We start from the raw sequence: 17,787 nt of genomic DNA, 5'->3' as shown, positions 1-17,787 counted from the left end.
AAACCTTAATCATAAGCCTGAAAATTAAGAATCTGGGTCACAAATTGCAGACTTCCAATGATTTACTAACTTGAACCTCTTATAACGGATAGCAAAAAAAACGCTGGTTGGCCATTATTGTAATGCTTGCGCGAGCATTTTGCACACATCTACAATGTTGTTTCGTCAAAATAAAATGCACTCATTGAAGTGAAGATATTCCGACGCTAGCTCTTGCTGCATGAGCTAGCGCAATGTTGAATTCTTGCCAGTTTGGCAGGGTAAGAACGTCACGACTAATTGCATTTTCTCTTATTACGTCATCTAAACAAGTGCGATAATTTGCAAGAGCACTCATGTGCAATGTCATTGCGAGATGTCACTGCCTGTTTACATGGCTGCCCTTGCAGGTTTGTGAAGCATCACAGATGTGCATATTTTCGAGCCTCTTAATCACGTTATAGTAATATCTTGTATGGTGTTGCCACTTAGAAATAACTCAATAGAAATGAGGTAGCATTTATATTTCAACGGTTAGCATCTTTAATGGTGTTGTATAGCATCTTTAATGGTGTTTACAACACGCGTAGGCGACTTCTGTTTACAACAAACTGGTTCAAGTAGATTATCTCTACCAGTATAACCTGGCCAGCTATAGATAGTATTAAATAGTCATGCCGAGATGGAGTTGTCTTCTCTTGAGTCGTTCACAGCTTGCTGCCTAAAATCAAATACAAATAGGCATCTATATTTGTTTAGCTGTCAGCGTATCATCTAAGCTGTAGTTTGTGTCCACTCAGTGGGACTTATATTAATCATGGTAATGGTGAATCAATGCAACGTTGTGTGCTAATGATCCAAGCGCCAGTTTGCCTCTCTCAGTTCACCATGTGCCAACAATTTAATAACGCTGACCTTCGGTGCTGCTAATCTAATCAGCTCTCGCTCGAGGCATAGCTTCTTCCAGGCCATTCACTTTTGCTCTCTCTCTCTCTCTCTCTACCTTGTGCAGCCTTGTCAATCAAGCGAAAATATCGGTGGCTTGTCAAAGCGTACTTGGCTGTCATGTCGTTACGGTGTCAAAACATCAAAGTTACAAAATTATTTTGACCAAAAACTAAGTCTGAGATCAGTGGTAGTTAATACATGCCTTTCATATCAATTGAATGCTCCCAAGCCTTTTCACAGTCGTAAATTCTTTTGATCTTCATTTCCGGCTACACATTAATTACTTGATTTATCAACATGTCTTTCATTGATTTAATGGCGGTATGTGGCTGTTGAGCTGCTTCCTAATAGTCCATAAAACTCGGACTGACACTGCTCAAAGCGATCATTCATTCCCTGTCTTACAGAGTTCATCCACTGTCCATTGTGAAGTACTCTGACACTTGTCCAAATGTTCCTTTCATTATTCAGCATACTACACTCTCTACTTTTTACTCACATTTGTGATATTATAATGGGGGATGTTTGCTGGTGAATATCCATCTGTGATGCTCCAGGAATATAGGTGCCATTGAGGAGAAGGCCAATTAATTTATTCTATATATTCTTAGTGAGTCGTCTGTGTATGACCATCACTTGACCACAGTTATTTGCTAATCCTGGTTAGTCCCTACCGGAACGTGGGGCACATCAAGGAAGAATTTAGAGGAGACTAAATAGCTTCATCCTTCTCTTGATAATGTTTAGAACAGCTATTGAAACTTCACTTCACATATTTTACCTAGCTTTGCTCTAATCTAATCTCTTAGCTTTGCTAGATGTAATATTTTCTGCCCCTCAGAGTTCTGTCATTTCGAGGGAGCTCGCAGAATGATTCCCTGGTTGGTAATGTTGTTACTGCTAGTGAAGTATCCTTCAGCGTTGTTGTGTCAACCTCCTCCGCGCTTAATGATATTTATACCCAGGCTCTTACTGATCCTCTTGCATCTTCTTAATTTGCTTAAATGGTTTGACAACCAGAACCTGGAATGCCAGAGCAGTGAAAAGATTCATTGTTACACTTCATTAACTTACAGTTGTATAGCGTATAGAGGTTAACAAAAAACTAACTTTATGGTAGCTCTCATAGATATATAGCAGCTGTGCTGTGTTCTGCAACATCTATACTACATGAACCTGTTGGGGCAACAACCATTATACAAAATCTAGGCATTGATCTGACACTACGTGCACATGCAATATGTGCAACTGCAGATTCAAGTGAAATAAGAGCCTTTCTATTTGTGTCTTTGATACAAACACTTGGACAGGTTTCAACTACAAATACCTACAATTATTCAATCAGAGTTGTGTCAATCTGTTCTATTACTTCCACTATACGGCTATTATTCTATTGTAATATTAGCAACAAGCTGACATTTCATATTTCTTTCTGGTGTTTTGCTGGTTTTTTCTGTTCAGTTCATACATGTTCAGCACATACAGTTCAGTACATGTTCATACTATTATTCCCCACAATTTTGTCATCTTTACAAGTGGCACATTGGTGGTACACCTCATCCCCAATGCACCATAAATCATACCTAAAAAGTACTGCAAGAAACCCCAAACCACATCGTTGTGAACTTTTAAGTTCATGCTTTGAAATGTTGAATATTGATCAAGACTACTCAGCGTGAAATCTTGGCCTTCAATGCTCATAATAATACATGTAGTTTTAGAGCAAGTCAAGTTGGTTCGTGCATAAAGATTTGTAAAAAAGAGTTTACTTGAGTTATTCGGTTACAGTCTATGTAATAGTCCTAAATTAAAAGCTTATAGTACGAAATATATTTAAAATTTTTAGCGCCACGCATACATTGATCTTTAGAGATTTCAGGGAGATGAACTCAACATATTTCAGCTGTTTCAGGGTAGTTTGTTTTAATGAAGATCAAAGGAAGGCAAAAAAGCTTATAGTCAACATGTTTTTTCAGTATAAAATAGTTTTTAGAATGATGTCTCTACGAAGAGTAGCAAAGCTTTGCAATACAGCATCATTATCATAAACTAAGTGTGATATTTTATCTTGTATTATTCATGTCCTCAACATCTCCCACCTTTGTTTTGGAACTTGATTTTGTGTGATCAAAGTTCTCATTACAGTCATTTCAGATCCTGATACCATTCCTCGCAAATAATACCACATAGTCAGCTCTGGATGCTAGGATTACATTTTTCTTCATGTTGAAATATTTTTGACCATCACAATTTAGTGAAAACGCAAGGCAGAGGAACAACAAACCAATAAGTTTTTAATGAATTGGGTACATGTCTACACAGAAGCTTGTGTACAGTTGAGTGTTAGAGCAATTTTAAGCTACGCGGTTTGTACAGTAAACGATCAATTAGTTGAAAAGAATTTGCTACCAGAAGTTATAGTAATAACACTTGAAATGAAATATTTTTTATTTAGTACTAAAAAAAATTTTGATTGTCCAATATTTTTCTATTTAATAGCTATTGCTGCGGAAAAATATTATTGTAAGTGCATTGCAGCAAGTGCTACTGGTCCTAAACGCATAGGGTTTAAAAAACAAGGTTATCACATACCAGTCCTAAAAACATGTCTTATGTAAAACCTTTGCTATTTTCTTAATATAAGTTCTGTAAATAGTTTTGTGATAGCATAACTCTAACAACATTGAATAGATGTAACATGTAGAGATAATTGACTGAATAAACTCCTTAGCTCGTTTTCTCTTGTAGTTTTGTTTAGCTTTGCGAAATAGTTTTCTACAAACATTTTATTTCTGTCAATGGTTTAGTATTTCAACGCTTAGTTGGACGTTTTAGTTTTGGTTATTCTAGCGTACCAGTATTTGTGTGATAATTTGAATATTTAATCATCACGGGAATAGTGATATCAATAATACCTTTGAAATAATACCTATCAATAATACCTATGAAATAAACAGCATTAAATTTATTCATCGATCATTCTGGACTCTTAAAGCGCTGGAGGATGTCAAGGGAAATCATGATTATGTTTCATTTGTTGTTAGCTATTTGATAGCGTAATAACACAAAATTCCCATTCCAACAATTCTGTAGCAGCACTCACCCTTCCATTTGTATCTCCAGACCAAACAGTAGACTCAATCAATGCAATTGTCTTATTAACCATTTTACTTATGAACAGTGTCTGAAGTGGAGAGAGATTCTTGGGGGTACTCTCTGTCATGCCAGGAGGGTAGTGTCCAGGGCCAACGGCCCTGCTCGCCGCTCACAGGGTGAGTCTGAAAAGGGCGTTGCACCCTCTCAGTAGAGGGGGGTCCAGGGGTACTCCCCCGGAAATTTTTTAGCATGAATTTCAGGAAAACAGGAAGCAGGAAAACAGCATAATTTAGGGGCAAATTTTTTAGCATGAATGCCCCTAAATTATGCTGTTTTCCATAACTTAAAACCCTGTGTTGTGTTCAGTAAGAAATTAAAAATGGGCTTCGCTGCACAACCTGTGTGCTCTATGACTATGGAGACTCCAGGTTGGGATGTGAGTGAGTCAAAAAACCCTATGGACAGTCCACATAGACCCCAGACACAAGACAGTCCCATTTCAAGCCACCATGAATATTATTATATAATAAGCTCAGTCACTCACTATTTTTTAAATACAGACTCTAAATTCATGACAGTCACTAATTCTTACTCACCTTTAAATAAGTTATCTATTGGCCCATGCTGTTTCATTATGAATTGAAAGAAACGAAGAAACTAGTATAATAAGCAAGAATTTATTCAAAACTACCATCCAAAACACAAGAGAAGAATCTAAGCAATGATTAATCTTGAGCTATTCGAGGGTTCCACAGGGCGGCCGACACAGGGTCCCGTCGATTGTGTCGGTTGATGGAAAACTGATCGGTTCTCAGGTTTTTAACAAAACAATCTAGTTGATCCACTATAATAAGCAAAAAATTGACTGAAGAAATTAAAGATTAGTAGCGTGATTCTTTCGTCCCAAAAACGTGCACTGTTTTCGGTGTAATGAACTCGAGCTAATATAAGTTTGGAAAGAAAAGAAAAAACGTGTGAATATTTCACTTCATTCCGGTTTTACCGCATTTAATAAGATATGAGCAACCTTATAGGAGGGGGTACGCATCCTAGGGAGTACCCCCACTAATTCTTCTTAGGGGTACGCCGTGCCCCTGCATACCCCCCCCCCATTTCGAACACTGCTTATGAACATATCGTTTCAGCATACATTGACATGCACACTAATACCTGTTCATGAAGCGATGCTTTTTCTGAATATTTACTAGTTATTGTTTGTAAAGTCAAAGGTTGTTTTTCGACCGAACAAAAATAACTGGCTTGAAATAAATACTTAGCAAGTGTGATAAATCATCATGGATTGTCTAGGGTTGCTGGCCTTCGATGGAGAGTAACGATAAAGTTCAAAAGCATTAGCCACAGAGTTTATGACATTGTGATGGCTTCTGGCTCCTGTTAGTGCCAGCCTGTCTCCTCGTCAAAAAGCAAATAGGTGGCATGTAAGATTGGTATGAAAATACTTTTTAAATATTCATTATTACTCCTGACACCCCAGCACACACCTACCTCTATAACTGATGAATAGGAGTCTTCAATCTTCTTGCTGCCAGAGGACATTTTTCAACTTTTGCTACACTCCCGTAGAAATAATTACCTGTTTTTTTATTTGGGATATACTAAAATCCACTAACTTAGTAATTGATTAAGTGAGGTGGTCCACCTGAATGATAGGAGTTGTCCATACAATTAATAATACATTTACATCGTAAATGCTGTAGTTTGAGGCTCGATAATATTTAGCCTGATTTCTGTATATAAAGCCAAGGTCAGGAAGCAGTAGTATTTTCACGGTCTGTCACTCACTGCACAACCATGTGCCCATTCAAATGAATTAAAATTGTTAACGTTTTATGCAAAACTTTACCCATGAAGTGTATGTCCAAATGGTGCTCACGTATTAAAAAGAGAAAATATACCGTAAAACCTCAAATTGAACGCAATGGCCCTCTATTTTTCAACCTTTCCTTTATAGTGGCAGTCAATTGGAGGCGACATTCAAATAGAGGCTGGCGATGTATTTTTCAAATGGCTCGTCAGAATTTTCAGAAGATAAATTTAGCCATATTACGGGCGAAGTTAATGTCGCCTATATTTTGCTCTCTTTTCTCGCTGCAGCGATATTAAACCTTTTAGATGCAATAAATCTGCTAATTTACCACCAACTTGTCAAAGATCTCTTGATAAATGTGCATCGGGAAACATAATATAATTGAGAAATATCTCTACCAGCTCATATCTATTGCTTCCAATTTACCTGCGATAATATTATAGCCTGTGTCCTTCTTTGTAATGTGTTGGCATTTTCAATTTTTATTTCGTTCTAAATTTGAAGACATATTTTTTATTTTATATCTATATTTAACATTGCTGAGTGAAAGCTCATTGTACTCATTGCTATGTTTGCTACACTCTGCAGCCAAAACCAGCTTTTTATGTGCAATAGGAGTGGAGTTGTGAGCATCGATCCACTGTTAAGATAGCCGCAAGGATATTATTAAATAACATGCTGTAAATCTGCATATTTTTAAATTATACAATAATAATCTTTCAGCTTCAAACGATACAAATATATATTCCTGAACAAGTGACCCGAACACACCCGAAGACACTAACCATACTTAGGCCTAGGCTATATCACATGCAGAAACAAAATTAACGTTTTCAAAACAAAGATATTTGCATCGTTAGCTTGGATAGCTGTGTTCTGGTGATTGCTTTCGATAGAACGAACATCTTCTAGTTGTCCAATACCTTCCACAATATCTTCTGGCCTCAACTCTTCTTCCTCATTGCTGAACTAGTCGATATTAGCGTTCAAACTATTCTTTAGCAGAGCAAAACTTTCATGCGCTGCATTTAGCACCAATGCAACGCGTAAAAGTTTTGCTCGCTAAACGTAACCTCTAGTCCAAACCTTGCAAACCGGTTTTTATATGCATGTCCTTGGCGGTATTAGGACCGCGTTAACAAGGAACGACTATTACCTTTACACAGTAGTTATTTCTATAGCATTGCTTTAAAAGTTCTATTTACCATCGTAAAATTGAACCATTTTGTATATATGTACATGAACCACAAGGAACCACTATTAGTCTGAGACAGTAATTATTTCTATAGCATTGCTTTGAAAGTTCATCTACCATCGTAAATTTAAGCCATTTTTTATTTATGTAGGCTATTTCGAAGTAGAAAGACCACGTTAAACAGAGAACTACTACTAGCCTGAGACCGTTATTGATTATTTCTATGGTGTTGGCTTTTAAAGTTTTAACGAAAAAAATGAAAAGCTTTGGAATTAGACAACAATATTAATTGTTATTGATATAAACGATTTATTATTAATACGATTTTGTGGATACTTTTTTCCTGATCCGTTGATAGTATGGGCTCATGAAGATCAAATAATGTCAAAGTGGCGGTCAAATGGAGGTTGCGTTCATTTGAGGTGTTTCGGTCTATTTTTCAACTCTTCTCTCAGGGTGGCGGTCAATTGGAGGTGACGTTCAATTAGAGGTTTTACGGTAATATTGTTTTTGATTTATACTAGGTGAATGCCGGAAATTGTTGCTTGGGTAATAAAAAGGCAGAAAACAGAAAATTTATTTTTATTTAATACACAGTTACCATTCTCACTTTCAAACTTCAGATCATGAGAAGTGTTTTGTGCAGTTCAAATGGATTAGGAGAAAATTAAAACAACTGCAAGGGTGTTTAACTCTAAATTTATTATTGTAGTTACTTACAGTAACTTTAGTGTATTTAGTGGTTATGATCTACAAGAAAATATAACATTACAATGTACAGTCAAACATGGATAACTCGAACACATGGTTAATTTGAACGGTTTCTTTGATCCGTTCCCACATAATGATAAATTGCTATAGATAACTCGAACTCAACACTGTTAACTCGAACTGTTTTTTGCCCAACGGCTACCGAAACGGTTGTTATCGCTTTAGAAAATCACTTTATTCCAAGCCATAGAGGTAAACCTCAACTTTTCGTAATTCATAAGCGTCGTTATTACCAACATCGGCAAAATATTTTTGTCAACGACTTTTCTAAAGGTTTGGTAAAATTTGATTTATACCAAACATCCGCTTAGCGATCGCCCTTCGGAAGCAAAGTAAAGTTTGTGTGTTTGTTTGTGAATATTATTTATTGAGGTTTTCATGAGAAAATAGTCTTCTGTTGACCTCATAGTTAAAAGTGAGGTAATCTTTGCATAAACTTCAAGAAAAATCGGCAAAATTGATCGTGGGTAAAACGCTCAAAAGAAAAAGATGTCTTTTCTTTTGAGCATTTCAACAACGATCAAGTTTTGCCAATGTCAATCTAAAAAACGTCCTGGCATAACATCACCTCAAACAACAAACCAATCTCAAGTGATAGAAAAATTTCTATACTTTTTGATAAAAAACGTTTTAAACTTTACATTAGAAGCATTTAATTTGAAACAAGCCATTTGTGCTTTTGATTTATATTATAGTTTGTATATGTACACGTATCTACTAAAAATAAGTAAATACATGGACTTGTGACAGTGCTCTGATAACTTGAACGCTCTGATAATTCGAACACTTTCGCTCGGTCCCGTGAAGTTCGAGTTATCCATGTTTGACTGTATTACTTGCAGTACGTACAATGGGGAGCAATTACCTTCAAGACAGACGTATAACATAGCGTTAATTTTAACTTATAGGACTTTAGTTTACTAAGCATGTACTTAAATCTAAGATTTAGTATGCATTTTACTAAGCTTCAACTTTGTCATAGGCTAAGATTTTATCACTTATCTGTTGTTACTATAACTTACACTATAACGATTAATGCTGAACTGAGTTAGCGAACATAGTACATGTCTTTGAGGCGTTGTGAAAGGGATTTCGGCGAATAGCATGTTGGCATATCTGTCGTATTCACTCAGTACATCGACTGCCAAATTTTAATTTCGAGAAAATTTTTGTTGATATTATATGGCAGAAAGCAATTTCGCACTAGTATGGTGAGAACGGAAAAGCATCGTGTTTCATAGAGTAAGGTGAGAAAAAAAAACCTTGTAACATGAGCATTGTAACCCGTGTGTCCGCTTTATTAATTAATAAATGAGCGTGTGCATTCGCAAAAAGGGTATATGGTAAGAAAGATGGGAATGGTAAGAATGGCTGAACCTTGTGGTTAGGTGCGCGTATCTGTTAACTTGCGGTTGCAATCTTCGTGTGTTCAAATCCAGTATGAAGTGAATTTTTCATTCCTAGATTTTAATCGCTATAGTTGGGCAGACGACAGACGAACAACGACAGACAAGCTTTGAGATTTATATACATATATAGATGACTAGGTTTACGCTGAGTTATTCGATATTTTATTCAACTTTTGGTACATAAAAAGTCTATTCTCTTTCAAATTGACAAAGATTTTCAACATTTGATGCCTAGTTTGACAGTAAAATTGTCTCAACTATTGATCAACTTTGAGATTAACTATTTAATATGAGAGAATCTGTTGCAGTTTTTTAGTTCATTTTGTTGCTACCTGTGAATTGTTTTACTCAGACCTCGAACTGGGTTAAACGTCTTAACATTTCTTTTGAGTTTACCCATTAAATTTTGCATTTAATATACGTAAAGCCCTAGAAGCAGGTACAATTCTTTAAATGTTATGCGTAAGTTTGCACCTGTAAAATACCTGTTCGAGGCATTCTAGTTCCCGTAAAAAATTTCTCCTGGCATAGGGCTTGCCAGTTTTTAGTCACCTCTAAGTAGTTAGTGTGGCAGCACTGTTTGGTGTGACAGCACTGTTTGGTGTGGCAGCACTGTTTGGTGTGGCAGCACTGTTTGGTGCGGCAGTATTGTTTGGTGTGGCAGCACTGTTTGGTGTGGCAGCACTGTTTGATGTGGCAGCACTGTTTGGTGTGGCAGCACTGTGTTGGTGTGGCAGCACTGTGTTGGTGTGGCAGCACTGTGTTGGTGTGGCAGCACTGTGTTGGTGTGGCAGCACTGTGTTGGTGTGGCAGCACTGTGTTGGTGTGGCAGCACTGTGTTGGTGTGGCAGCACTGTGTTGTTGTGGCAGCACTGTGTTGGTGTGGCAGCACTGTGTTGGTGTGGCAGCACTGTGTTGGTGTGGCAGCACTGTGTTGGTGTGGCAGCACTGTGTTGGTGTGGCAGCACTGTGTTGGTGTGGCAGCACTGTGTTGGTGTGGCAGCACTGTGTTGGTGTGGCAGCACTGTGTTGGTGTGGCAGCACTGTGTTGGTGTGGCAGCACTGTGTTGGTGTGGCAGCACTGTGTTGGTGTGGCAGCACTGTGTTGGTGTGGCAGCACTGTGTTGGTGTGGCAGCACTGTGTTTGTGTGGCAGCACTGTGTCGGTGTGGCAGCACTGTGTCGGTGTGGCAGCACTGTGTCGGTGTGGCAGCACTGTGTCGGTGTGGCAGCACTGTGTCGGTGTGGCAGCACTGTGTCGGTGTGGCAGCACTGTGTCGGTGTGGCAGCACGGTGTTGGTGTGGCAGCACGGTGTTGGTGTGGCAGCACGGTGTTGGTGTTGCTTTCGGCTTTACTAAGCTTCAATTTGTTGAAGTGAATAGCAGATAAATCCTGCTTCAAAGCACTTAAATGTTCTGTTGTAGTATCCTAACAATTTTGCTAATACAGAAGTGTAGTATACTAGTAGTATGACTGAAAAGCATATCTTGCCATCATAGGATTTTTTTTATAAAAATTTGTTTTTACACTAAATTAACATTACCAGAATGTGTTTAAAATTAGTTTAAATATTTCATAAACAGCTACAATGCAGCTGTTGTTGCAAATTTTATGGCCAAGTTTAAGATGTAGAAAGATAAAGTGGCCAAATCTAAATGTTTTCATCGCAAATACTAAATATTATGTAATGGCAATATCAGATGTTAAAAAAGCAGGAACTGTACTTGATAAATTTGCAGACATTCATCGCATACAAAAATACAAATTCTAACTGTTTCTTGTCTTTATAAAACAAAAAGTTTGCTCAAAGACAAATGATGACATAGACATCCATAACACATTTTTTGTATTTTTTAAGTACAGGGTGTTCGTAAAGTCCTGATACAGCTTGAAAAATTTATTACTAACCCAGTCGTGGAGATATGTTAACCAGGTTTATTTTTTATCAGTTATTAAAGTTGTTTGTACAGAATTTAATACACCTCTACATGGGCACCATTAGTTACACGAAGCACACTAGTGTTGGGCCGGTATTGGGTTATCCGCTCTTACCGATACCGAGGGATTCTCGGTATCCGAGGAAACCAATCATTTTCGGTGTCAGCTAGGTATCGGCAGCCAGTTTGATATGATCGGTATTTATCCGTAAAAGCCTACCGGTATATGGTTATACGGATATCAGGAGAGATTTTTAAAATGCTTCACGACGAACATGCCAATCTCAGCACGCATTGGCGAACAATTTCAACGAAAATTTCCACGCTTACTGTATCTACTATTATATTACGTTACATTTATAATGCCACCAGCCTTGAAAGTTTGGAAGTTCTACACAGATGGGAGGACATATAAAGACTCTAACGGGATTGGACTCTAACGGGACTGGACTCTAATTGGACTGCGTATAATTATATGATTACATTACCTGATTACAATATGTGATAGCAAGATTTTTTAAACTGTTTCAGTATATTTAACAGAGAGCCCATTGCCATTATCTATCTGTTATTTATTATACATAACGTTTGTATCAATAACTATATTTTTAATAGAATAACCAATAAAAACATCTATCATAAAAATTATATTTCCATCTTTCTTTTCTTTTTGGCTTTCTAAAACAAGGAGTCTCTTTGCCGTAACAATATACTGCTGACTAAAGAATGTTTTTTTTGCACAGGCTACTCTTTGCACAACGATAAAAATTGTTCGAGACAGTTATGATTTAAAGTTTAAACCATTTAAGGACACACTGATAACCACATACCGAACAATAGTACCGACAATACCAAACTTTCTTAGTTGGCAAAGGATACCGAAGATGGTAAATACCGAGGATACCGATACCGGAAAAACCGATAAAAATGTGCAAGGATATCTGACCCGGCACTAAATTAGATACTGGCCCAACACTAAAGCACACCCAGGCCATATTCCAGTTCTTGCCATGTTCGCTGTAGGACATCCTCATCAATAGTGGCAACGGCATTAGAAATTCCTGTTTTCAAAGGATCATGAACCTTTGTTTTATAAATGATATCCTTCACATAACCCCACAGATAAAAGTTTAGGGGTGTGTTATCTGGTGAATGTGGTAGCCATTGAATTGGCTCATCTCTTCCAATCCATTGGTCAGAAAATATTTCATTGAGAAACTGTCGAACATGCAGTTCCTAGTGCGGTGTGCCATCATGCTGGAAAATTATGGCTGGTTGCAGGCCGATTAGTTGTGGTGCCACATACTCGGAAGATCTAGGTAAACATTTGCAGTTATTGTTGCCTCATGAAAAAAAAATTGGCCAATTATCTGATTGCACATGATCCCACACCACACATTCACTTTTGGACTGTCCCGCTGAAGCTCTCTACTCTCATGGGGATTCTCTAACTCCCAGACTCTCACACTGTGTCTGTTTATTTTCCCTGAAACATGAAAAGTTGCCTCATCACTAAAGCAGACTGCTTGAGGAATCTTTCATCCTCAGATATTCGTTCCAGCATGTTAACTGTGAACTCTATGCGTTTGGGTTTGTCGGTTGGCATAAGTGCCTGTAACAATTGCACTTTGTAAGCATACAGCCCTAAGTTTTTTATGTAAGACCTTGTGTACTGTCGAATGTGGCATTTCCAACTGTCTGGCAGCAGTTCGGATGGATTTCTCAAGAGAACGATGAAAGGCTTGCCTTACACGATCGATCTTGTCCTCCGAAGTTCTTGGTCGCCCACTCCTCTGTTTATCTAACACCATCACAGTCTCCATAAAGTTTTTGTGCCATCTACGAATTGAAGAACGTGATGGTGGATCTCTCATACCTAGTTCTGTAGTTTCGCCGAAACTGCCCATCTGATTTTGTCTCAACAAACCAGGATACACATTGCACCTTTTGTAGAAGAGTATCCATCCTAACCTATCCAGCTTGCCTTCTCTTACTAGAATGACTAATTCTAGTAAGAGAAGGCAATTGAAGGCAAAGATAATGCCCTTTTTCCCTCCATAAAAGAAAACTACAAATCACTGATAAAAATGAAACCAAACTGGGTAACAGATCTCAATAAATGGCTTAGTAATGATTTTTTCAAGTTGTACCAGGACTTTATGGACACCCTGTACTAGACAGATGACTATCTAGTTGAAAAATTATTCCAAGTTGAAACGAAAAAATGAATGTCTGAAGCATTAAAAATCATTTAATTCTTGAATTTTTTCAAAAAAATATGAGTCATACATAAATTACAAATGCCATGAAAACGGTCAGTCGATTTTCTTTAAAATGATACTGTTCGAATAGTGCTCCAAAGGCTTGTTACTTCGCTAAAAAGGACTGAGATGTGTCTGAACATTCATCACACGTTTGTAGCCAAATTCAACACATCAGAAAGTTTGACTGATGGTTTTTCTAGTGCACTGGTGATGACACTGGCTTAAACAGATGGCAGAACAAGCTTTTATAAATATGGTGCTAACTGGTGTTTTCAGTATCTAAAAAGGTTAACGATTGGCAAGGTAGCATCCGACCAGTAATTTAACCACAATTTTAAAGATCGACAAACATCAAGAGGCTAACAAATATAACACTTTCTATTTATTCTTTTTATTGACACTGTCACCATTAATTGCTAGTGTTGCCAACGAAGACCTAGTTGAATCTGCAAACTGGACGGCCTTTTCATAAGTTGAACTGAAGGGAAGGTTATCAATCACACCCAAATGCATTTTCATCAGTCTTGATGGTTGAATGATGCTATTAGCGCTTATAGATGTTGTGGAAGAAGTTGAGTCGTTAGATCTTAATGCACGATGTCACGCAATGAGTTGGGCTTAAGCTTCGTTCCTGCGCATGCACACTGAACTGCTTCGAGGAAATGAGAACCTACTCTTTGAGTGCCACCGGTTGCTGCCAGTGGTCACGTAATTGGTGGGCACAATTCTGCTTCTCATAGGGAATTGCAGTTACAACGTTTCCAAAACGCATGTTACATGTGAAGATCAGCACTTGCTGTAAAAAATTACTGCCAGGGTTTCGAATTACACTCATCAACCTTCACCATCTGTTGAGAACAGCGGAAACAAAAAGATTTGATCTATAGGCCATCACAATTCCGAGTTGAAAAAATATATATCAAACATAAACCAAAAATATAAATAAATTTTGTTAATTTAACATTTTCTGTAGTTTAATATAGACTAGCTTCGTATCTCTGTCACAACTCTACCTACATACTCCAGTTTCTGTACTGCCTCTGTTTACCTTCCTTTAATATAAAGGTGATATGACAATAGCCACCTGGTTTTATTGATTATCACCTGCTTCACTTAGTTTCTTACACCAAATCTAGTCTTTAAATTTAGTTTATGTAGTTGTGTATAGTTCATTTAGTTTATGTAGTTGTGTATAGTTAATTTAGTTTATGTAGTTGTATATAGTTAATTTAGTTTATGTAGTTGTGTATAGTTAATTTAGTTTATGTAGTTGTGTATAGTTAATTTAGTTTATGTAGTTGTGTATAGTTCATTTAGTTTATGTAGTTGTGTATAGTTCATTTAGTTTATGTAGTTGTGTATAGTTAATTTAGTTTATGTAGTTGTGTATAGTTCATTTAGTTTATGTAGTTGTGTATAGTTAATTTAGTTTATGTAGTTGTGTATAGTTCATTTAGTTTATGTAGTTGTGTATAGTTCATTTAGTTTATGTAGTTGTGTATAGTTCATTTAGTTTATGTAGTTGTGTATAGTTCATTTAGTTTATGTAGTTGTATATAGTTAATTTAGTTTATGTAGTTGTGTATAGTTAATTTAGTTTATGTAGTTGTGTATAGTTCATTTAGTTTATGTAGTTGTGTATAGTTCATTTAGTTTATGTAGTTGTGTATAGTTCATTTAGTTTATGTAGTTGTGTATAGTTAATTTAGTTTATGTAGTTGTGTATAGTTCATTTAGTTTATGTAGTTGTGTATAGTTAATTTAGTTTATGTAGTTGTGTATAGTTAATTTAGTTTATGTAGTTGTGTATAGTTAATTTAGTTTATGTTAGATATAATTTACCTGAAGTATTGATCATTAATTTTTTAAGCAATGAAATGAATTATACAAACATGGATTCTTTCGCAATATTTGTACCAACATATGACAGTGTTGACATATGAAGCAAATATTGTAACTACATGTAATTAACTTTATATATAAAGGTTTGCTTGTATAGGGTATATTTACAATTATTATGCACTACATTCTTGAACATGAGCAAAAAGATATGCGCATTATACAGCGCTACGTTAGAAAAAGATTTCGTGAACACTTTCCAAGCAAGCTATCATCCAGTTGATTCCTCGACTGGTGCGCCACTTGTTGGCTACTTGTGAAGAAAGTAGTGATGCATGCCTTTGCTCCTTTGTAAAATAGCTTTGTCGATGACCACATGCCATTAGTGCTCAGAAGGACCATTGAAAAATTGAGTTTATGGTTGCCAAAAAATAACAGCATTGCTACAGAAAACAAGCTAAGGCGTGTTAATCTATTAGGCATTACCTAATATTTACAATAGGAATAGTTTATTTCATTCAACGGAGTTGTTTAACTTAGCCTGTGATCTGCTAGTTGGAGGTCTGAACGCGCCTTGTTATAAGAGTAGTTGTTCCTAATATATGACACTTTGAAGAGTTGTTATCTTTCACGGAATTACATTACCAGGCCAATGCTCTTTTCATCTACGCAATGATAAAAGGGGTTATTTACCACAAAAATCCGCATCAAACATGACCCTATGTATGCATGATACCGTAAATAACCTGACTTACTAGTCACAGCATATGATGGCAGGTGCCCATCAAAGACTCCAATTTTCATATCGTTTTTGGTGTCGGCAGATATGTTGGCTGATGTTCAGCAATGATAACCTCGCTCATAATTTAAAGAATTCTTCATTTACCGCAGCACCTTCTGTTTGGCTGTAGGATCCCATTAATAATGTCAGACAAGGATACTTTATTTCAATAAAAATTCTACTCTGACTAGTCTATTGTTTGGCTGCGCTACGTCTTTTATATTTCTCCAGGCACACCAATGTTAACTATCCTATGTCGCTACATTTTTACATCATGATGTCACCACATTTAGAAAAAGATGGTGTAATATAGTAAGAAGTATGTTAATAAAATAGTGCATAATTAGTTATTTATAGATATTAATATTTATTAATATCTATAAATAACTATATCTATATTAATATAGATATTAATATTTATTAATATTTATAGTTATTATATTTATTTATAGATATGGTTATTAATAGATATAATTAATGCATTCACTGGGTTCTTTGCAATACCAATACCTCCTATGGCATCACCACAAGTGTCAGTAGAAGGCGTTCTGCACACAAATACTCATCTTCCTTTTGGTTACTTATCTTTTTAATTGTATTGTATGTTTCTTGAATTTGGATTTTTCATTCCAGCATCATTTCTGAAGATGCTTTATAAGTCCTCGAAGGGTCACAAACATGTGTGGAGCATTGATAATGTGTACACTTCTAGAAATTGTCAGAGGGGCGATCTTTGATATTCACAGAGTTTTACTGAAACAATTTTATACTGATAGAGCAGTCACATTGGTATTGCATCAACTGGTGTCACATTTATATACTCAAGTATTAATATTTGGTCAGAGCATAACCAATTGGCATTGCCGTAACAGTCTTTGCGTCGAGGATGGGTTGTGGATCAGCCTGTAAACATGGAGATTGTCTAACCCGTCTCGCTCATTGGTCGACAGACCGGTCTTTGATTCATTGATGAATTTCGTGAATCAAGCTTTTGACTTATCGTAAAACTAGACACTAATGGGTAAGTTGCGGTTAGATAAAAATTTTATTATTTGGATAGCATAAAAAGTGGAGTTGTCTATCCTACTGAATAGCTTTTTGAGTAAGCATTAACAAATTTTATTTCTCCAAAGCACCGCGGGTATAATGACATAGTTCTTCACAAATACCTTTGTGTAAATATATTTTTGCTAAATTATCAGATTATGCAATATGGTGGCAAGATCATTTCTGTACTAAATATACTTGTGATTACGCATTATCTTAGTTGAATGTTGCAGATTGAAATATAATTTAAATAACTATTATCCAAATAAAGCCAAAGATTCCTACAGTGTGTTTATAATATAGCTCTATCGTCAGGATAATGGTAGTGGCTCAAGATAACATGTATAAAATACCATACTAATTTATAGTCATGTGAATGACCTAATTGAGTAGCCATGCATCACTGTAATTTACCTGAATAGTTAACATTTTTAAGCCAACAAAAGTACATCTACTTCTTGTATTTTAAACTTGTGCTAGCTAGATTACTTAATGAATAAACAAATAAGATAATTAAGGGTAGTAAAAGGAACTTCTGTTGTTTATGCGGTATATAGTTAAGGATCGCATTGGTTCTGTATTTGGCTAAACTTACTCAGTGGTAATTTGGGTGCATCTCAGTATACAGTAGTTCATCTTTGTCCATTTGATCATAATCTTGTCAAATCGGGCCAAGTGATTAAATCCAGATCC

At 36.4% G+C, this 17,787-nt stretch overlaps 1 protein-coding gene across 2 annotated transcripts in view; it reads left to right on the top strand.

Moving 5' to 3' along the window:
- The window catches only part of LOC137391191 (max-binding protein MNT-like), an 80,244-nt gene that overhangs the window by 43,506 nt on the left and 18,951 nt on the right, over positions 1–17,787 (top strand). The window contains exon 9 of one of the 2 annotated variants that reach the window (XM_068077580.1): positions 4,109–4,199. The exons of the other annotated variant lie outside the window; for it this stretch is intronic. Coding sequence (XP_067933681.1) covers positions 4,109–4,199 — 91 coding nt within the window. The remainder of the gene's footprint in view (positions 1–4,108; positions 4,200–17,787) is intronic. 2 annotated transcript variants of the gene reach the window in all.

Source organism: Watersipora subatra, chromosome 3, assembly GCF_963576615.1.
Source record: "Watersipora subatra chromosome 3, tzWatSuba1.1, whole genome shotgun sequence".
NCBI lineage: Eukaryota > Metazoa > Bryozoa > Gymnolaemata > Cheilostomatida > Watersiporidae > Watersipora > Watersipora subatra.
This window is presented reverse-complemented; position numbering and strand designations above follow the sequence as displayed.